We start from the raw sequence: 22,771 nt of genomic DNA, 5'->3' as shown, positions 1-22,771 counted from the left end.
TGCCATGAGCCTGCAAAGCCGCCCGTCTGCCATGAGCCTACAGAGCCGCCCGCCAGACAGGAGCCGCTAGAGCCGCCCGCCAGACAGGATCTGCCAGAGCCGCCAACCAGACAGGATCTGCCAGAGCCGCCAGCCAGACAGGATCTGCCAGAGCCGCCAGCGAGCCATGAGCAGCCAGAGCCGCCAGCGAGCCATGAGCAGCCAGAGCCGCCAGCGAGCCATGAGCGTCCAGAGCCGTCAGCCTGCCATGAGCGTCCAGAGCCGTCAGCCTGCCATGAGCGTCCAGAGCCGTCAGCCTGCCATGAGCGTCCAGAGCCGTCAGCCTGCCATGAGCGTCCAGAGCCGTCAGCCTGCCATGAGCGTCCAGAGCCGTCAGTCAGCCATGAGCTGCCCCTCAGCCAGAAGCGGCTAGTAATCCAGAACTGCCCCTCAGTCCAGAGCTGTCTCTCTGTCCGGAGCTGCCCTTCAGTCCGGAGTTGCCCCTCTATCCTAAGCTACCTCTTTATCCTGATCTCCCTCTCTATCCTGAGCTACCTCTATATCCTGATCGATCTCTCTGTCTTGATCTATCCCTCTGTCCCGGTGCTGCCCCTGTCGTGGATGTTACCAAGAGGATTTTGTGGGGGTAAGATGTGGGTGGACATTTTTAGGGGGAGATGGAAGCTGGGATTGACTATGGTGGGGTGGGGACCTCGCCCGGAGCCTGAGCCACCACCGTGGTCAGATGCCCACCCAGACCCTCCCCTAGACTTTGTGCTGGTGCGCCCAGAGTTCGCACCTTATGGGGGGGGTTATGTCACGTTCCTGACCTATTTCTGTTAGTTTGTTATATGTGTTAGTTGGTCAGGACGTGAGTTTGGGTGGGCATTCTATGTTTTCTGTTTCTGTGTTGGTTTATTGGGTTGCCTGGTATGGCTCTTAATTAGAGGCAGGTGTTTGGCGTTCCTCTAATTAAGAGTCATATTTAGGTAGGCGTTTTCACAGTGTTCGTGGTGGGTGGTTGTCTCCTGTGTCAGTGTTTGTCGCACCATACGGGACTGTTCGGTTTGTTTGTTCTTCGTCATTTATGTGTAGGCTTTTTTCCCTGTTCGTGCGTTCTCGTGTGTTATGTGAGTCCGTCGTCCAGATCTGTCTACACCGTTTGTTATTTTGTTAGTTTATCCAAGTGTATTTCGTTTCGTGTTTTTTCCCGTCTTGTTTAATAAAATATGTCATTTCACTACGCTGCGCCTTGGTTCCCTCAATACTCCTCCTCTTCTGATGAAGAGGAGGAGGACCGCCGTTACAAGTTATGTGCGTGGGATACGTGAACACAAAGTTGCTGTTCAAATCAAATAAATGTTTATTTGTCACATGCGCCGAATACAACAGAGGTGTAGACCTTACTGTGAAATGCTTACTTACAAGCCCTTAACCAACAATGCAGTTCAATAAATAGAGTCATGACAATATTTACTAAATAAACCAAAGTAAATAATGTAATAAAAAGTCACACAATAAAATAACAATACCGAGGCTATATACAAGGGCTATCGGTATCGAGTCAATATGCAAGGGTACAGGTTAGTTGAGGTAATTTGTACATGTAGGTAGGGGTAAAGTGACTATGCATAGATAATAAAAAGTGAGTAGCATCAGTGTAAAAACAAAGGGGGGGTCAATGTAAATAGTCCGGGTGGCCATTTTATTAATTGTTCAGCAGTCTGTTAAGAAGCTGTTAAGGAGCCTTTTAGACCTACAATAGACTTGGCGCTCCGGTACCACTTGCCGTGCGGTAGCAGAGAGAACAGTCTATGACTTGGGTGACTGTAGTCTTTGACAATTTTTTGGGCCTTCCTCTGACACAGCCTATTATATAGATTCCTGGATGGCAGGAAGCTTGGCCCCAGTGATGTAATGGGCCGTACGCACTACCCTCTGTAGCGCCTTGCGGTCGGAGGTCGAGCAGTTGCCATACCAGGCAGTGATGCAACCCGTCAGGATGCTCTCGATGGTGCAGCTGCAGAACATTTTGAGGATCTGAGGACCCATGCCAAATCTTTTCAGACTCCTGAGGAGGAAAAGGTGTTGTCATTCCCTCTTTACAACTGTCTTGGTGTGCTTGGACCATGTTAGTTTGTTGGTGATGTGGACACCAAGGAACTTGAAGCTCTCAACCTGCTCCACTGCAGACCCGTCGATGAGAATGGGGGCGTGCTCGGTCTTCCTTTTCCTGTAGTCCACAATCATCTCCTTTGTCTTGATCACGTTGAGGGAGAGGTTGTTGTTCTGCCACCACACAGCCAGGTCTCTGACCTCCTCCCTATAGGCTGTCTCGTCGTTGTCTGTGATCAAGCCTACCACTGTTCTGTGGTAGGCCTGATCAGCAAACTTAATGACTTACTGATCAGCAAAATCAGCAAACTTAATGTCACGCCCTGATCGTAGATTGCTTTGTATGTTTCTATTTTTTGTTTGGTCAAGGTGTGATGTGGGTGGGCATTCTATGTTTGTATGTCTAGGTTTTCGCAAGTGCCATGCGAGAGTGGGCATCCAGCCAGGGCGGATTGTGCCAGCTCAGCGCGTTTGGTCTCCGTTGCGCCGTTTCGGTCCAGGGTATCCTGCGCCGGGTCTGCGTACTGTGTCTCCGGGGCGTTGGGAGGGTGCAGTTCGCCCTATGCCTGCGCTCCGCCCGTGCCGGGCGAATGTGGGCATTGAGCCTAAGGGAGAGGTGCGAGTGGTATGCACCAGATCTCCAGTGCTCCCCCACAGCCCGGTTCGACCTGTGCCTGCACTCTGGAGGGTCCGGGCTAAAGTGGTCATCCAGCCTGGAGGAGTGGTGCCAAGGCTGAGCTCCAGTGCTCTTCCACAGCACGGTCCATCTGGTGCCTCCTCCACGCACCAGGCCTCCTGTAGGTCTCCCCAGCCTGGTGGGCCCTGTGGCAGCCCCACGCACCAGGCTGTCTCTCCGTCTCCTCCCTCCAGGTTCTCCCTCCAGTCCGGAGCTGCCAGAGCCGCCCTCCTGTCCGGAGCTGCCAGAGCCGCCGGTCAGTCCGGAGCTGCCAGAGCCGCCCGTCAGTCCAGAGGCGCCAGAGCCGCCCGTCAGTCCAGAGGCGCCACTCACTCCAGACTCGACCATCAGTCCAGTGGCGTCCTCTAGTCCGGGGTCGGTGGTGAGGGTTCCCGCTCCAGAGGCTTTACTAAAGTGGGCCGAGCCAGAAGTGGAGCGGGGTCCACGTCCCTCACCAGAACCGCCACCGCGGAGTAATGCCCACCCAGACCCTCCTCTATAGGTTCAGGTTTTGCGGCCGGAGTCCGCACCTTTGGGGGGGGGGGGTACTGTCATGCCCTGACCGTAGATTGCTTTGTATGTCTCTATTTTTTGTTTGGTCAGGGTGTGATGTGGGTGGGCATTCTATGTTTGTATGTCTAGGTTTTGTATTTCTATGTTTTGGCCTGGTATGGTTCCCAATCAGAGGCAGCTGTCTATCGTTGTCTCTGATTGAGAACCATACTTAGGTAGCCTGTTTTCCCACTGTTAGTTGTGGGTGGTTATTTTCTGTTTAGTGTTTGTATCAACTGTCAGAACTGTTTCGGTTATTCCTTTTGTTATTTTGTATTTAGTGTTCAGTTTCGAATATATAATATGAACACAGATCACGCTGCACCTTGGTCCTCACCTTCTTCTTAATGATGGTGTTGGAGTCGTGCCAGGCCGTGCAGTCATGAGTGAACAGGGAGTACAGGAGGGGACTGAGCACGCAGTATATCCTTTGTGTCGGACTCATTAAAGAAAAAATCTTTGTCCAGTTCGAGGTGAGTAATTGCTGTTCTGATGTCCAGAAGCTCTTTTCGGTCATACGAGACGGTAACAACAACATTATGTACAAAATAAGTACAAACAATGTGAAAAAACACAAAATATCACAGTTGGTTAGGAGCCCGTAGAAGAGCTGCCATCCCCTCCGGCGCCATTATCCTCATGTTGTTTAGCTTGGCTTTGTATATCACTACGTAGCTATTACAATGTTATATTCTGAAGTTGTTATTAGTATTATTACCTTTAGTGTAATTTATATGTGTAATACTTGCTATTTATGTTGCCCATTTGTATAGCCTCATTGTATGGTATTAGGTAAGATGTTATTATTGTACTTTTATGTAATACCTGGTTATTAAATACAGTCCTTAAATACTACTTAACTACTTAACTGCTATTCCAGTTCCATTTGTATTCACTGTTGTAGCTTATTTGATATGCATCCATCCATCCTGCTCTATTCATTGCATTCCATGTGTATATTCATTATCTCTCTGATTTTGTGCCTGTACAGAACCATACCCATGTTCATCTTCTTCTGTGTGTGAATAAAGTTCCTGTAGGTACTCAGCAGGAAGGTCTGATTTCTCTATTATTAAAACAAGACCCAGATGGGAAATATAAAGACCCGGTCTATCTAAAAAACTGGAGGCCCCTTACACTTCAATGTTATGATGCAAAAATACTAGCAAAATGCATAGCACTCAGAATTAAAAGGGTTTTACCAGGTATTGTTCATCCTGATCAGACATGTTTTTTACATGGACGATACATTGGAGATAATATACGACAACAACTAGAAATAGTAGATTATCATGAAACATATAAGAAGCCAGGAATGGTATTTATAGCGGATTTTGAAAAGGCATTTGATAAAGTAAGCCTGGATTTTAATTTATAAATGCCTGGATTTTTTCAATTTCGGTAATTCTCTTATAAAATGGGTAAAAATAATGTATAGCAACCCCAGGTGTAAAATAGTAAAAAACGGCTACTTCTCAGAGAGTTTTGAATTGTCAAGAGGAGTTAAACAAGGGTGTCGCTGTCACCATATCTATTCGTTATGGCCATCGAAATGCTAGCTATTAAAATCAGATCCAATAACAACATTAGAGGATTAGAAATCCAAGGCTTAAAAACAAAGGTGTCCATGTATGCCGATGACTCAAGTTTTATGTTAAGTCCGCAAGCTAGATCCCTGCAATGTCTCATTAAAGATCTTGATAACTTTTCTGGACTCTCTGGACTAAAATCTAATTATGATAAGTGTACAATATTACGTACTGGATCCTTAAAAAATACAACTTTTACATTAACTTGTAGTTTACCTATAAAATGGGCTGATGGTGAAGTAGACACATTTATATCACAAAAGATATAAATAAGCTCTCCATAATGAATTTCAAAAGAAAAGTTGTAAAAATAGACAAGATCCTGCAACCATGGAGAGGTAAATACTATTTATGGAAAAATGTCCCTGATTAACTCTTTAGTCATATCTCAGTTTACTCACTTACTTATGGCGTTGCCTACTCCTGATGATTCGTTTTTTAAATCATATGAGCAACATTTTTTTGCTTTATCTGGGATGCTAAACCATACAAAATAAAACAAGCCTATCTATATAATGAATATGAATTGGGTGGGTTGAGATTAGTCAATATAAAAGTACTAATTTGAACCCTAAATGGTTCTCAAGTAGATTAATAAGAAAAGCTCATCCATTGTTTAAAATTGCCTTTTTGCCTTTCGATTAACCCTTCTGCGCACAGATCCCGATTCCGGGATAATTTCCCTAAACAACCGCTGAATTGCAGGGCGCCAAATTCAAAAATATTACAAAAAATATTTATAATCATGCAATCACAAGTGAAATATACCAAAACACAGCTTAGCTTGTTGTTAATCCACCCATTGTGTCAGATTTTGAAAATATGCTTTACAGAGAAAGAAATCCAAGCTTTTGTGAGTGTATCAATCAATGCTACAACAGCTAGCCCCAAATTAGCATGGTCACGAAAGTCAGAAAAGCAATAAAATGAATCACTTACCTTTGATAATCTTCGGATGTTTGCACTCACGAGACTCCCAGTTACACAATAAATGTTCTTTTTGTTCGATAAATATTACTTTTATAACAAAAAAACGCCATTTGGGTTTGCGCGTTATGTTGAGAAAACTACAGCCTCGTTCCGTTCGACGAAAATTCCAAAAAGTATCCGTAATGGTCTTAGAAACATGTCAAATGTTTTTTATAATCAATCCTCAGGTTGTTTTTAACAAACATAATCGATAATATTTCAACCGGACCGTAACCTATTCAATAAGAGAGAAAAGGAAAATGGAGAGCTCCCTTCTCGCGTGCAGGAACTATTCAGAGGACACCTGACTACTTTTGAAAAATCTTGTTCATTTTTCAAAATAAAAGCCTGAAACTAGGTCTAAAGCCTGGTCACAGCCTGAGGAAGGCATTGGAAAAGGAATCTGGTTGATACCCCTTTAAATGGAAGAAAGACTGGCCAGGAAACACAGATTTGTAAAAATAAATATCACTTCTGGGTTATATTTTCTCAGGTTTTCGCCTGCAGAATCAGTTTTGTTATACTCACAGACAATATTTTGACAGTTTTGGAAACTTTGGAGTGTTTTCTATCCTAATCTGTAAATTATATGCATATTCTACGATCTGGACCTGAGAAATAGTCCGTTTACATTGGGAACGTTATTTAAAAATAAAATAGAAATCTGACCCCTAGCGTCAAGAAGTTGAAAATGATACTTTTTTCAGAGTATCTGTCTTTTTCAAACAAGCATTGCAGAGCTGGCTACAATTTCAATTTCATCCCCCTGAAAAGATAGAACAAATATTACAACAAATATTATGGCAGAACTCGTTGATAAAATACCTGTATTTATGGGAAAGATGTTTGAAAATAGCATTTTGTTCTTAAATGGTATTGTAAATCGTAATGGTAGAGTTATGTCCTTCATGGAGTTATCAGAATTGTACCGGAAGGTCTGCTCAATCCAAGAGTACAACCAATTGATTACAGCATTGCCTCAAAAATGGAGGAGGCGGGTAACAGCGGGAGGAGGTAGGGAGCTGGTCTGTCTGCCCAATATAAAGGATCAAAACTGGAGGAGGAATAAAAATACCATATAGGAAGGTATACCAGTTTCATTTGAGGACCAGCATGTTGACAACTGTGCCATACATATTGCAAAATAGTTGGAGAGATTTTTAATGTACCAATTCCATGGTACAGGGTGTATGAGTTGATATATAAAACAACGCAAGATTCAAGACTTCGTGCTTTTCAGCTAAAAATTATTATATAGAATTCTTGCCACCAACAAAATGTTGAATATTTGGGGCATAAAATCATCGAAGCTCCGGAGATTTTGTTGTGAGGATACAGAATCAATAGACCTTTTACTTCGGTATTGCCCTCAGGTAGCCTGTTTCTGGTCTCAGGTTCAGGAATGGCTTAAAATGCATAGCATTGATCTAAAATTGACCCTAGAAATAGTACTGTTAGGAGATCTGGAGAGACCGGGTCAGTCAATTACTAATATACTAATACTCTTAGTAAAAGTATTTATCTTCAACTTGCAATCTGTGGATTCTATTCGATTAGACAGATTGAAATTGTACGTTAAACATCACAGCATAGTTGAAAGTTATCTGTTGCGTAGAAACACAAAGTGGGTGGCCAGCAGAGATAGATGGGATTGGCTGAGGGAAGCTGAGGGTTGGTTTTTGGAATTGGAGACAAGTGGGAGTGGAGTTGCTGTGTGAGAGAGAGAATGATGGTCAAAAGATAAAGGGGAAAAAAAGTCTAAATAAAACATAATAAAAGTACATTTGAATGACACTAAGTGGCAGTGTTTTTACAACTAATGCCGGTTTGCCTGAGGCTGATGCCGTGCAGGTGTGTGTACACATACATATACACACACTCTCATTCAAATAAACACATACAAGAACACACACATACATGTAATAGTGCCAGACATGCCCGCAAACATATAAAGTAGGCATTGATGTTATGATTTAGTTGTCCTTGATGCCCTTTGTTTTAATAAAATAAAACGAAAAATGTTTTGCATTGTTGTTTGCTGTTTTCTTCTGTCTTTTCCTTTTTTCTCTTTAGTTCATTCTCTTGGTTGTTGGTGCATTGGGGGGTTCTTGGGGGTGGGGAACGGAATTCATTTAATAATAAAAAAAGGGGGAGGGGTCTCGAATGGTTGAGGGACAGCTATTGGGGAACTGTGGGGGGATCTTGGAGGGTTCGGGTTTCACAAGATTGTGATCATGAAAAAGGAAACTATGACATATATATAATCACTATCATGCACACGCACCATCACGCATAAGGATGGCTCTGTTGTAGAAAGACTGATACATGTTTGATAGTGTCTTGATGCTGTATTGTTTGTCCTTCATGTTCTAATACTTTAATGTTACCCATTCCTAGTGTTTTTTGTGATAAATTATTGTAAAATAAATAAAAAATAAATACATTTTAAGAATTTTAATAAAAAGTTCCTGTGTGTGTTAACTCTTGGTCTGCTTTATTCCCCTCTAACCGGGGGCGGTGTCAGTGAGTCACAAACCAGCAAAATACGTAGAGCCACGTCGCTCTCTTTCAAACAGATTGGGATAGTTTAGAAAAATGTATGTTTTTCACCTTTTGTTCGATGAAGTCCATCATTTATGTCCAAATAACTCCTTTTTTGTAACGCTTGTTTTTATGTGGAAGAGAGGAGGACCAAGGCGCAGCGTGGTGAATGTTCATGATGTTGAATTTTAATGAATTATCCAACTAAACAGAACACTGACAAAATACAAAATAACAAAACGACGTGAACAGACCTGAACTTGAGAACATAAAACATGAACGCACGAACAGGAACAAACGAACGAAACGAAACAGTACCGTGTGGTGAACAAACACAGACACAGCAACAATCACCCACAAACAAACAGTGAGAACAGCCTACCTTAATATGGTTCTCAATCAGAGGAAACGTAAAACACCTGCCCCTGATTGAGAACCATATCAGGCTAATACAATGAACCCAACATAGAAACACATAACATAGAATGCCCACCCAGCTCACGTCCTGACCAACTAAACAAGGCTAAACAAAGGAAATAAGGTCAGGAACGTGACATTTTTGTTAGCGCGTTTAGCCCAGTAATCAAAATTCATGACGCACGATCACTAGGTGCAGACGAAAAGTCAAAAAGTTACGTTACAGTCCGTAGAAACATGTCAAACGATGTATAGAATCAATCTTTAGGATGTTTTAAACATAAATCGTCAATAATGTTCCAACCAGAGAATTCCTTTGTCTTCAGAAATGCAATGGAACGCAAGCTAACTCTCTCACGTGAACGCGCCTGGTCAGCTCGTGGCTCTCTGGCAGACCTCTGACTCATTCCCCTCTCATTCGCCCCCACTTCACAGTAGAAGCCTCAAACAAGGTTCTAAAGACTGTTGCCATCTAGTGGAAGCCTTGGGAAGTGCAATATGACCCCATTTCCACTGTATCTTGGATAAGCAAAGAGTTGAAAAACTACAAACCTCAGATTTCCCACTTCCTGGTTGGATTCTTTCTCAGGTTTTTGCCTGCCATGTGAGTTCTGTTATACTCACAGAAAACATTCAAACAGTTTTAGAAACTTCAGAGTGTTTTCTATTCAAATCTACTAATAATATGCATATCCTAGCATCTGAGCCTGAGTAGCAGGCAGTTTACTCTGGGCACGCTTTTCATCTGGACGTGAAAATACTGTTCCCTACCCCAAAGAAGTTAAACTGTAGCTGGCCCAGAACAGAGCGGCACGTTTTGCTCTTATTTGTAATCAGAGGCCTACTATTAATACGATGCATGCCAATCTCTTGGCTAAGAGTTGAGGAGAGACTGACTGCATCACACCTTTTTATATGAAACATTAATGTGTTGAAAATCCCAAATTGTTTTCATAGTCAACTTACACAGAGCTCTGACACACACACACTTATCCCAATAGACATGCCACCAGGGATATTTTCATAGTCCCCAAATCCAGGACAAATTCAAGAAAACATACAGTATTATATAGAGCCCTTATTGCATGGAACTTCCTTCCATCTTTGATTCCAAGATGGCTTGCAGTCGGACATTTGTTTTGTCTTGTCTTGTCCCGTTCCGTGTACATATCGTTTTCTTCGCATATATTTGGTATATATTTTTTTTCTTCTCAATTTCCATCTACGGACTGAACATACTCTCCTGCAACCCGCCTCACCCAAAGTGTTACGGATCTGCTATTTTTTTACACTTTAGAACCGGAACCCCCATCAACAGCTAGCCAGCTAACTAGCTACTAGCTAGTAGTCAGTTAGCCACTGCTAGCGGTCATCACCATCAGCTCAGATATCAGCCAGCCTCAGCTCTGTCAATTCCTGACAGTCTGCACAGCTCGATATAAACCCAGAGCATATTGGACTGCTCTTTCTCTACCACATCTCCGGATTCCTACCACAAGCTCTGAACCTTTACACCGGATCATCGCAGCTAGCTCGCTGCTATCCGAGTTGCTACTCCTGGCTAACGTCTCTGTCCCGAAGCAAGCACTAGTTAGCCTGGAGCTGGCCTCGAGCTAGGCCCATCTCCTGGCTAGCCGAAGAGATCCATCAGACAATTCCTGGGCTTCAAAACCTCTTTTGCCATTTGGCCTGGACCCTTCGACACGGAGCCCCAATGATCCATCATGACTCTGGTCTGCTGATGTAATCATCCGAGGGGGTTTCAACAGACGGCACTAATTCCAAAAAGGGAGACTGTAAAGTCCATGGAAAATAAGAGCACCTCCTCCCAGCTGCCCACTGCACTGAGGATAGGAAACACTGTCACCACCGATAAATCTACGATAATCGATAATTTCAATAAGCATTTTTCTGCGGCTGGCCATGCTTTCCACCTGCCTACCCCTACCCCGGTCAACATCTCAGCACCCACTGCAGAAACTTGCCCAATCCCCCCCCCACTTCTCCTTCACCCAAATCTTAAAATGATTCGCCGAAATTGTTGCAACCCCTATTACCAATCTATTCAACCTCTCTTTCATATCATCTGAGATCCCAAAAGATTGTACAGCTGCCACGGTCATCCCCCTCTACACTCACTCTAGAGCCAAACTGTTATAGACCTATATCCATCCCGCCCTGCCTTTCTAAAATCTTCAAAGCCAAGTTAACAAACAGATCACCGACTATTTCGAATCCCATGCTACCTTCTCCACTATGCAGTCTGGTTTGCAAGCTGGTCATGGGTGCACCTCAGCCACGCTCAAGGTCCTAAACGATATCATAACCGGCATCGATAATAGACAGTACTGTGCAGCCTTCTTCATCGACCTGGCCAAGGCTTTCGACTCTGTCAATCACGCATTCTTATCGGCAGACTCAATAGCCTTGGCTTCTCAAATGACTGCCTCGCCTGGTTCACCAACTACTTTGCAGACAGAGTCCAGTGTGTCAAATTGGAGGGCCTGTTGTCTGAACCTCTGGGAGTCTCTATGAGGGTGCCACAGGGTTCAATTCTCGGGCCGACTCTTTTGTCTGTATATATCAATGATGTTGCTCTTGCTGCTGGTGATTTTCTGATCCACCTCTACGCAGACGACACCATTCTGTATACATCTGGCCCTTCTCTGGACACTGTGCTAACAAACCTCCAAATGAGCTTCGACGCCATACAACACTCCTTCCATGGCCTCCAACTGCTTTTAAATGCTAGTAAAACTAAGTGCATGCTCTTCAACCGATTGCTGCCTGCACCCTCCCGCCTGACTAGCATCACTACTCTGGACGGTTCTGACCTAGAATATGTGGACAACTACAAATACCTAGGTGTCTGGTTAGACTGTAAACTCTCCTTCCAGACTCACATTAAGCATCTCAAATCGAAAATTAAATCTAGAATCGGCTTCCTATTTCGCAACAAAGCCTCCTTCACTCATGCTGCCAAACATACCCTCGTAAACTGACTATCCTACCAATCCTTGACTTCGGCGATGTCCTCTACAAAATAGCCTCCAACACTCTACTCAGCAAACTGGGTGTAGTCTATCACAGTGCCATCCGTTTTGTCACGAAAGCCCCATATACTACCCACCACTGCGACCTGTATGCTCTCGTTGGCTGGCCCTCACTACATATTCGTTGCCAAACCCAATGGCTCCAGGTCATCTATAAGTCTTTGCTAGGTAAAGCCCCGCCTTATCTCAGCTCACTGGTCACCATAGCAACACCCACCCGTAGCACGCGCCCCAGCAGGTATATTTCACTGGTCATCCCCAAAGCCAACACTTCCTTCGGCCACCTTTCCTTCCAGTTCTCTGCTGCAAATGACTGGAAAGAATTGCAAAAATCACTGAAGCTGGAGTCTTATATCTCCCTCTCTATCTTTAAGCATCAGCTGTCAGAGCAGCTTACCGATCACTGTACCTTTACACAGCCAATCTGTAAATAGCACACCCAACTACCTCATCCCCATATTATTACTTACCCTCTTGCTCTTTTGAACTCCAGTATCTCTACTTGCACATTATCAGCTGATCAAAGATGGCGTAGCAGTGAAGACGTGTTTTTGTTCGTCCTCTCGTGTACTTTTGTGTATTTCTTATTTTTTGTATATATTTCAATTTTATTTTCACTCTTTTCCATTTTAATTCCATTTTAATTTGATTATACCTTCCGGTAACCTGCCTCAACCAATGTGATACGGAATCGCTATTATTTTTAATTTTAGAACACATTCAAGAACCACCAGAAGCTAATTAGCTACAAGCTATTTAGTCATTGTTAGCCACTGCTAGCGGCTTTTACCTTCTGCACAGATACCAGCCCTGTTTTTTAGCCTGGATAATACTCGCCAATCTACCAGTATTGGACTATCTCTCCACTACAACGCCGGATTCCTGACGTAATCCCTGGACCACCACTTCTGATCTTAACAGCTAGCTAGTGGCTAACGCCCCTGCCACGAAGCTAGCACCAGTTAGCCGTGAGCCAGGCGCATCTCCCGGCTAGCAAACTAAATTCTACAATACCTCTTTCGCCATCTGGCTTGGATCCTCTGTCGACACGGCACCCCGCCGCACCACCACGACTGGTCTGCCGACGAATACTCCATCCGCTGTGCCTTCAACCGGCCTCCGTCGGAGCAGACGCTCCTACTAGCCCCGGGCTACTAACATTAAACGCAAGCAATGCAGATGTAGAAGTACGGTGACTAGGAAAAACTCCCTAGAAAGGCAGGAACCTAGGAGGAAACCTAGAGAGGAACCAAGCTCTGAGGGGTGGCCAGTCCTCTTCTGGCTGTGCCGGGTGGAGATTATAACAATACATACAAACGTTCACAGATGACTAGCAGGGTCAAATAATAATAATCACAGTGGTTGTAGAGGGTACAACAGGTCAGCAACTCAAGAGTAAATGTCAGTTGGCTTTTCATAGCCGATCATTCAGAGTTAGAGACAGCAGGTGCGATAGAGAGAGAGTCGAAAACAGCAAGTCCGGGACAAGGTAGCACATCCGGTGAACAGGTCAGGGTTCCATAGCCGCAAGGAGAACAGTTGAAACTGGAGCAGCAGCACGACCAGGTGGACTGGGGACAGCAAGGAGTCATCAGGCCAGGTAGTCCTGAGGCATGGTCCAAGGGCTCAGGTCCTCTGAGAGAAAGAGAGAAAGAGGAGAGAGAGAATTAGAGGGAGCAAACTTAAACTCACACAGGACACCGGATAATAACATGATAAATACAGACTGACCCTAGCCCCCCGACACATAAACTACTGCAGTGTAAATACTGGAGGCTGAGGCAGGATATAACCCCACCGACTTTGCCAAAGCACAGGCCCCACACCACTAGAGGGATATCTTCAAACCACCAACTTACTATCCCGAGACAAGGCCGAGTATAGCCCACGAAGGTCTCCCCCATGGAGTAATCAGAAAGATAGTTAGGACTAAGCCTATGTAATGCTTTGTAGGTTAGCAGTAAAACCTTGAAATCAACCCTAGCCTTAACAGGAAGCCAGAGGATCGCACTGGAGTAATATGATCCCATTTTTTGGTTCTAGTCAAGATTCTAGCAGCCATGTTTAGCACTAACTTAAGTTTATTTAGTGCTTTATCCGGGTAGCCAGAAAAGTTTTCAGAACCACAGCAGTGGAAAGAGGCCACTCTAGTCGGGCCATGAAGTTAAGAATGCTGAAACTGATGTTGGACAATCAAATTTGATATGTAAATAAACAAAATGCATTAAGGCTGGGACATCGAGAGGAAGCTTATTTTACACACCCTCCATGCATTTATGAAAGCACTTGTTTTTTTATGAAAACACAAAGCTCAAAGGATAGAGTTCTACTGGAATATTAAAATATATATTAATAAGTTGTGGGGTCATGGTATACATGATATACATTGAGTGTACAAAAAATTAGGAACACCTTATTGAGAGCATCCTGTCGGGCTGTATCACCACCTGGTACGGCAACTGCAGGGCACTCCAGAGGGTGGTGTAGTCTACCCAACGCATCCCCGGGGGCAAACTAACTGCCCTCCAGGACAACTACAGCACCCGATGTCACGGGAAGGCCAAAAAGATCATCAAGGACAACAACCACCCGAGCCACTGCCTGTTCACCCCGCTATCATCCAGAAGGCGAGGTCAGTACAGGTGCATCAAAGCTGGAACTGAGAGACTGAAAAACAGCTTCTATCTCAAGGCCATCAGACTGTTAAATAGCCATCACTAGCACCTTAGAGGCTGCTGCCCTATATACATAGACTTGAAATCAATGGCCACTTTAATAATGGAACACGAGCCACTTCAATAATGTTTACATATTTTGCATCTCATATGTATATACTGTATTCCATTCTACTGTATTTTAGTCTATGCCGCTCAGACAATGCTCGTCCAAATACGTATATATTCTTAATTCCACTCCTTTACTTTAGATTTGTGTGTATATTGTTGTGAAATTGTTAGATATAACTTGTTAGATATTACTGCACTGTTGGAGCTAGAAACACAAGCATTCCGCAATAACATCTGCTAAATAGGTGTATGTGACCAAAAACAATTTCATTTGATGTCACTTTGTAAATTGCAGTCAATCAGTATAGACGAAGGGGAGGAGACAGATTAAAGAAGGATGTTTAAGCCTTGAGACAAGGATTGTGTATGTGTGGCATTCAGAGGGTGAATGGGCAAGACAACATACACTACCTGTCAAAAGTTTTAGAACACCTACCTACTCATTTAAGTGTTTTCCTTTATTTCTACTATTTTCTACATTGTAGGATAATAGTGAAGACATCAAAACTATGAAATAACACATATGGTATCATGTAGTAACCAAAAAAGTGTTAAACAAAGAGAGGAGTAGGCAGGAGGCAGTCGCAGGTTTAGAATTAATGAATTTATTTAAGTACCATAGATCAATGCGAAACCAAACGCTGTTTGTGCTCAAAATATATTTTCATAAACAGAAAGGCACAGGCGAACCCAAAGTAGAAAATATAAAGTACTCAGGAAATAGTAGGCGAGATTCCTCTCAGGAAAACAATTAACATTTACAATGACCGACAAAGACAAATGGCAGAGGGAGTATATATACAGTGATAGAGTGGGGATTGGAACCAGGTGTGTGTAATGATGACGAGACAAGTCTGGGGTTGATGAGTGAAGGGCGTTTGCCAGCAGTAGGTTCGGCAGCAGCTAGAATGCCAGCGACGGAGGGGGAGCCAAAGCGAAGGCTGGTGTGACAATATTTGAGATTCTTCAAATAGCAACCCTTTGCCTTGATGACAGCTTTGCACACTCTTGGCATTCTCTCAACCAGCTTCATGAGGTAGTCACCTGGAATGCATTTCAATTAACAGTTGTGCCTTCTTAAAAGTTAATTTGTGGAATGTATTTCCTTCTTAATGCAATTGAGCCAATCAGTTGTGTTGTGACAAGGTAGGGGGTCTATACAGAAGATAGCTCTATTTGGTAAAAGACCAAGTCCATGTTATGACAAAAACAGCTCAAAAAAGCAAAAACAAATGACAGTCCATCATTACTTTAAGACATGAAGGTCAGTCAATAAGGAACATTTCAAGAACTTTGAAAGTTTCTTCAAGTGCAGTAGCAAAAACCAGCAAGTGCTATGATGAAACTGGCTCACATGAGGACCACCATAGCAATGGAAGACCTGGAGTTACCTCTGCTGCAGAGGATAAGATAATTAGAGTTACGAGCCTCAGAAATTGCAGCCCATTTAAATGCTTCAAAGAGTTCAAGTAACAGACACATCTCAACATCAACTGTTCAGAGGAGACTGTGTGAATCAGGCCTTTATGGTCGAATTGCTGCAAACAAACCACTACTAAAAGACACCAATAAGAAGAAGAGACTTTCTGAGGTCAATAAACATGAGCAATGGACATTAGACAGGTGGAAATTTGTCCTTAGGTCTGGAGTCCAAAATTGAGATTTTTGGTTCCATCCGCCGTGTCTTTGTGAGATGTGGTGTGGGTGAACGGATGCATGTGCGGAGGAGGAGGTGTTATGGTGTGGGGGTGCTTTGCTGGTGACACTGTCTGTGATTTATTTAGACTTCAAGGCACACTTAACCAGCATGGCTACCACAGAATTCTGCAGCGATACGCCGTCCCATCTGGTTTGGGTTTAGTGGGACTATAATTTGTTTTTCAACAGGACGTTGACCCAACACATCTCCAGGCTGTGTAAGGCTACTTTACCAAGAAAGAGAGTGATTGAGTGCTGCATCAGATCACCTGGCCTCTACAATCCCCCGACCTCAACCAAATTGAGATGGTTTGGGATGAGTTGGACTGCAGAGTGAAGGAAAAGCAGCCAACAAGTGCTCAGCATATAGTTGAAGTCGGAAGTTTACATACACCTTAGCCAAATACATTTAAACTAAGTTTTTCACAATTCCTGACATTTAATCCTAGTAAAAATTCCCTGTCTTATATCAGTTAGGATCACCACTTTATTTTAAGAATGTGAAATGTCAGAATAATAGTAGAGAATGATTTATTTCAGCTTTTATATCTTTCATCACATTCCCAGTGGGTCAGAAGTTTACATACACTCAATTAGTATTTGGGAGCATTGCCATTAAATTGTTTGACTTTGGTCAAACATTTCGGGTAGCCTTCCACAAGCTTCCCACAATAAGTTGGGTGAATTTTGGCCCATTCCTCCTGACAGAGCTGGTGTAACTGAGTCAGGTTTGTAGGCCTCCTTGCTTGCACACGTTTTTTCAGTTCTGCCAACAAATTTCCTATGAGTCTGAAGTCAGGGCTTTGTGATGGCCACTCCAATACATTGACTTTGTTGTCCTTGAGCCATTTTGCCACAACTTTGGAAGTATGCTTGGGGTCATTGTCCATTTGGAAGACCGATTTGCGACCAAGCTTTAAGTTCCTGACTGATGTCTTGAGATGTTGCTTCAATATATCCACATACATTTTTCTTCCTCATGATGCCATCTATTTTGTGAAGTGCACCAGTCCCTCCTGCAGCAAAGCACCCCCACATGATGCTGCCACCCCGTGCTTCATAGTTGGGATGGTGTTCTTCGGCTTGCAAGCTTCCCCCTTTTTCATCCAAACATAACAATGGTCATTATGGCCAAAAAGTTACATTTTTGTTTCATCAGACCAGAGGACATTTTTCCAAAAAGTACAGTCTTTGTCCCCATGTGCAGTTGCAAAGCATAGTCTGGCTTTTTTATGGTGGTTTTGGAGCAGTGGCTGCTTCCTTGCTGAGCGGCCTTTCAGGTTATGTCGATATAGGACTCGTTTTACTGTGGATATAGATACTTTTGTAACTGTTTCCTCCAGCATCTTCACAAGGTCCTTTGCTGTTGTTCTGGGATTGATTTGCACTTTTTCACACCAAAGTACGTTCATCTCTGGGAGACAGAACGCGTCTCCTTCCTGAGTATGACGGCTGCGTAGTCCCATGGTGTTTATACTTGCGTACTATTGTTTGTACAGATGAACGAGGTATCTTCAGGCGTTTGGAAATTGCTCCCAAGGATGAACCAGACTTGTGGAGGTCTACAATAATTTTTCTGAGGTCTTGGCTGATTTCTTTTGATTTTCCCATGATGTCAAGCAAAAGAGGCACTGACTTTGAAGGTAGGCCTTGAAATACATCGACAGGTACACCTCCAATTGACTCAAATTATGTCAATTAGCCTATCAGAAGCTTCTAAAACCATAACCATCATTTTCTGGAATTTTCCAAGCTGTTTAAAGGCACAGGCAACTTAGTGTATGTAAACTTCTGACCCACTGGAATTGTGATACAGTGAATTATAAATAAAATAATCTGTCTGTAAACAATTGTTGGTAAAATTACTTGTGTCATGCACAAAGTAGATGTCCTAACCGACTTTCCAAATCTACAGTTTGTTAACAAGACATTTGTGGAGTGATTGAAAAACGAGTTTTAATGACTGTCTGTAAACTTTCGACTTCAACTGTATGTGGGAACTCCTTCAAGACTGTTGGAAAAGCATTCCAGGTGAAGCTGGTTGAGATAATGCCAAGAGTGTGCAAATATGTTATCAAGGCATATTTGGCTATTTGAAGAATCTCAAATATAAAATACATTTTGATTTGTTTCACACTTTTTTTGGTTACTACATGATTCCCTATGTGTTATTTCATAGTTTTGATTTCTGCAGGTGTAGCCCATCATGCAAACAATGTTTCCTATTAGCAGGACAATAGACTCTTCTTAGCCCGGCTACTGTAGGTGTGAAAATCCCCCAATTTGCAATGTATTTGATGCTTAAGTACTCTAAAGTGTTACATTTCTAACTCAAGATTTCATGCATCTGCAAAATGTCGGAGAGCCATATAGATTGCAAAATAGTTGGGAAGAGATCCATGGCACATGGTTTTTGAATTGACACACAAGTCTTCCTAGCCCAGCTGCTGTAGGTGTGAAAATCCCCTAATTTGGACCTAGCAGTTCTTCATCAACATCTATATGCTTTCATTTATAAAATAATGAGAAAAAAGACATTCAAAGTGCAGATGTTTATTTAAACTACATTTTAGTTGCACTTCCCCCCCAGCTCCACGGCCACGGATAAAACCTTGCTGACATGATCAATGTATTTGTTGCATTGTTTTATCGTCAATTTCTCAAGCCAAAACGTGGCTTGTAGGCTTGTCAGAGTTCTGGATGAATGTTCTCAGTTGATGCCAAACAAGTTTGATTAGGTTTAAATCAGGAGACCTATACATGTAGAGATGGAAAAAATATGTTTAGATACTTTAGGCCTACTGTAGGTGTTGTAGGTCTTTAATTCATTTATATTTATTTTACTACATAAAGGTCTACTTACTCTGCTGGCGTCTTGACCCAGTTTATGCCCTCATTTGCAATGCAAACCCGGGCGGCAGTGTGTTTTGGGTCATTGTCTGCATTTGGAAAAGACAAAAGTAAATTTAGCCTAACAGCCAACATTAGGTACAACACTAGAAATATAGATGTAAATAGGCTTAAACATAGCAAAATATTGCTATAATCCTACCTTGAAATAAAATATGTGGTGCCGTGATGTGAGTCGATGGCTTGAATAGTCTCGCTGGAAATGGAATACAATGTAAAAATGTGCAGCATACAGTAAAGACCTAATAAACATATGCAGGCGGCTTCTATCTTCAATATGCTTTAAATGCTTTATTATCAAAATGTTTAAAGTGCGTGTGGGTGACCTCAAAGAACTGCAAAATGTTGGATAAAGCATATACTGTACAGTACTGTATTTCTTCCTCAGCATCTTTATACTTTTGTTAATAAAATAAATGATAAAAATACTCTTTCAAAATGCAGATGTTTATTTCGTTATAACGAAATTACTATGGGAATAAATATCACTGAATGACAGAAATATTGGAACAAAGTAGGCTAATGAAGGTAAACAAATTGTTGCTTACTGGAAAATACTCGTTCAAAATTAATGGAAGAGGCAAGTGGAAGGGGGAAAAGACAGCGCTGCTCTGAGACAAGCATAGGGACTGGTCTTGATAAATCAATGAGAATTTTCATTTATCTCCGTGTGAGTATTGGTTAGACTACAATTAGGGTGTGGAAATATTAGGAATATTTTGCTCTTACTGTTTCACATCTGACCGAGATTGGGAGTCCCATAGGGCGGCTCACAATTGGCCCAGCGTCATCCGGATTTGGCCGGGGTAGGCCATCATTGTAAATAAGAATTTGTTCTTAACTCTCTTGCTTAGTTAAATAACAGTTACATTTAAATTGAACAAACCTCATCCAGGGAGGGTATTGTTTTCTTAACAAGGGAGGAGAATTCTCCACCTGGGCGGACTGTGAGAGGATCACGTACAAACACAATGATATCCTTGGGCATGCTGTTGTCTTCAAATCTGGTGGAGAAGTTGTCCCTCAGCTGCTTGATGAAATCTTCCCTCACCTCTGTGACAATGCTGCGGCCTGGTCCCTCTGCCTGTCGTTTCTTCAGTGTGCTGAAGTGCAGTAGCCTTCCAGATGACAAGTCCAAATCAAACAACTCAACCTTCCTAGTAAAGGCCTCAAATTTCTCCACCATGTCCACGACTGTTTCCCTCTTCTTGTTTTTCCACAAACAGGGCTGTTTTCTGGACTCAGTGGCGCAAACGATCTGGGAGAATCTCAATTGCATACTCGCGTCTTCTCTCTTGGACTCCTTCTCAAACCCCATTAGAGGAGAAGGTCAGAGGGGCGGGACCAATGGCTTTTATCGTCCAATGGGTTTTGAGAAGAAGGGGAGGAGAGAGGACGCAATGAGGATGCAGTTGAGATTCAGCCCAATGGGTTAAAAATAAAGTAAAAATATATTTGATATCTTCTGTGCCCATATTAATAACCCCTATGATGTAACTGGAATGATGAGATAGATGTTCTTCTTCTCTGTTTTTGTTTTATTATTTCACTGCCATACTGTGTTCGATCTTGTCTAGCCATCTTGTCTCAAGAGGAGCACAATGGAAATAAGTCCCAGACTTTATTGTGTGTTATCCTCAATGATTTTACTCATGTGCATGTATGGCTTTTTCAAGTTTTGTGTGTGCTTGTTTTTATTAAATGGTCAAATTGATAAACTAAACACTAAACTAAAAAGTCTGATAAAATGGAAAATTAAATGGAAAAGATTGGATGTCAAAGTCATGAGTTATTCAAATGCATTAAATCATTCCTAACCAGAAATACTAATTCAGGGAGGACAAGTAACACAAACCAAAAATATGCAATAAGTAGTAAGACTATGGCCAGCTTTATAGATAAGGTAACATCTTAATAATTCGTTCCCCTTTTCAAATAGAAGTTCAATTTTGTGACGTTGTCAACCCACAGAAATATTGCTAAAATCTCTTCTTCTTCCTCACATGTCCCCTCTGCTGACCCAAGCTCAAGTAAGTCGAGAGATAAATGGGAGAGGCTATGAACATGTCCTGATGTGCCTTTCCCAGCTAGTTAGTTTATGCTGGCTAGCTTGCAACAACAGCATTGCGCTAGTTAAAACTTGTAAAGGAAAGTGATGTTTATTTACACTGAACAAAAATATAATGCAACATGTAAAGTGTTGGTCCCATGTTTCATGAGCTGAAATAAAAAGTACCAGAAATGTTCCATACGCACAAAAATATTATTTCTCTAAAATGTTGTACAAAAATGTGTTTCCATCCCTGTTAGTGAGGATTTCTCCTTTGCCAAGATAATCCATCCACCTAACCGGTGTGGCATATCAAGAAGATGATTAAATAGCATGATCATTACACAGGTGCATGACAATAAAAGGCCACTTTAAAATGTGCAGTTTTGTCACACAACACAATGCCACAGATATCTCAAGTCTTGAGGGAGCATGCAATTGGCATTCTGACTGCAGGATTGTCCACCAGAGCTGTTGCCAGGGAATTTAATTTTCATTACTCTACAATAAGCTGCCTCCAACATTGTTTTACAGAATTTGGCAGTATGTCCAACCGGCCTCACATCCGCAGACCACGTGTAACCATGCCAGCCCAGGACCTCCACATCCGGCTTCTTCACCTGCGGGATTGTCTCATGCAACAATCTTTGAAATTGTTGCATGTTGCGTTTATATTTTTGTTCAGATGGGCGAAGGAGAAATAACTTGTAGTATTAGTTACCATCTGGATGTCACTGTGACATGCCAATTAGCTAACGTAACGTGCTTCCCACTGTTTTCCTTCACCGGGCAGCTGTATCACGTTGCTGGTGGTAGCTAACATGGCCAATGTGTTCCAGCCAATGATGTACAGTGTATATAAACCCTGGATTGCATGTATTGGCCATTACTAGGCGTTGAAGCCACAAGTCTGTCCTATTGGCACTCCCCAGTAGGAGCAGTCCCCAGTAGGAGCAGTCCCCAGTAGGAGCACTATCCCAGTAGGGGCACTCCCCAGTAGGAGCAGTCCCCAGTAGTAGGAGCAGTCCCCAGTAGGAGCACTATCCCAGTAGGAGCAGTCCCCAGTAGGAGCACTCCCCAGTAGAGGTAGTCCCCAGTAGGAGCAGTCCCCAGTAGGAGCAGTCCCCAGTAGGAGCAGTCCCCAGTAGAAGCACTCCCCAGTAGTAGCACTATCCCAGTAGGAGCAGTCCCCAGTAGGAGCACTCCCCAGTAGGGGCACTCCCCAGTAGGAGCCCTCCCCAGTAGGGGCACTCCCCGGTAGGAGCAGTCCGCCATATAAATGAATAGAATGTTTCAAGAAAAACAATGTGTGTTTTAAACTATTTTTGTTGTTGTGGTGGGGATAGTAACAATAGTAATCTATAAAATTATACTTTATTAAGTAAAATGTTTTAATATATAAAAAATGTTATGTTCAGTTCGCAATATAATTTAAA

The 22,771-nt window shown here is 42.8% G+C and overlaps 1 protein-coding gene across 1 annotated transcript in view; it reads right to left on the bottom strand.

Annotated features, from left to right (window-relative positions):
- Window positions 1-20,471, bottom strand: part of tmeff1a (transmembrane protein with EGF-like and two follistatin-like domains 1a) — a 111,967-nt gene extending 91,496 nt beyond the window's left edge. Inside the window, exon 1 of the mRNA XM_039004468.1 lies at window positions 20,222-20,471. Within this exon, the coding sequence (XP_038860396.1) occupies window positions 20,222-20,471 (250 nt within the window). The remainder of the gene's footprint in view (window positions 1-20,221) is intronic.
- Between the last annotated feature and the right edge of the window lie 2,300 nt (window positions 20,472-22,771).

This window comes from Salvelinus namaycush, chromosome 11 (genome assembly GCF_016432855.1).
Source record: "Salvelinus namaycush isolate Seneca chromosome 11, SaNama_1.0, whole genome shotgun sequence".
Lineage (NCBI taxonomy): Eukaryota > Metazoa > Chordata > Actinopteri > Salmoniformes > Salmonidae > Salvelinus > Salvelinus namaycush.
Note: the sequence above shows the minus strand (reverse complement) of the source record. Positions and strands in the feature narration are given on the sequence as shown.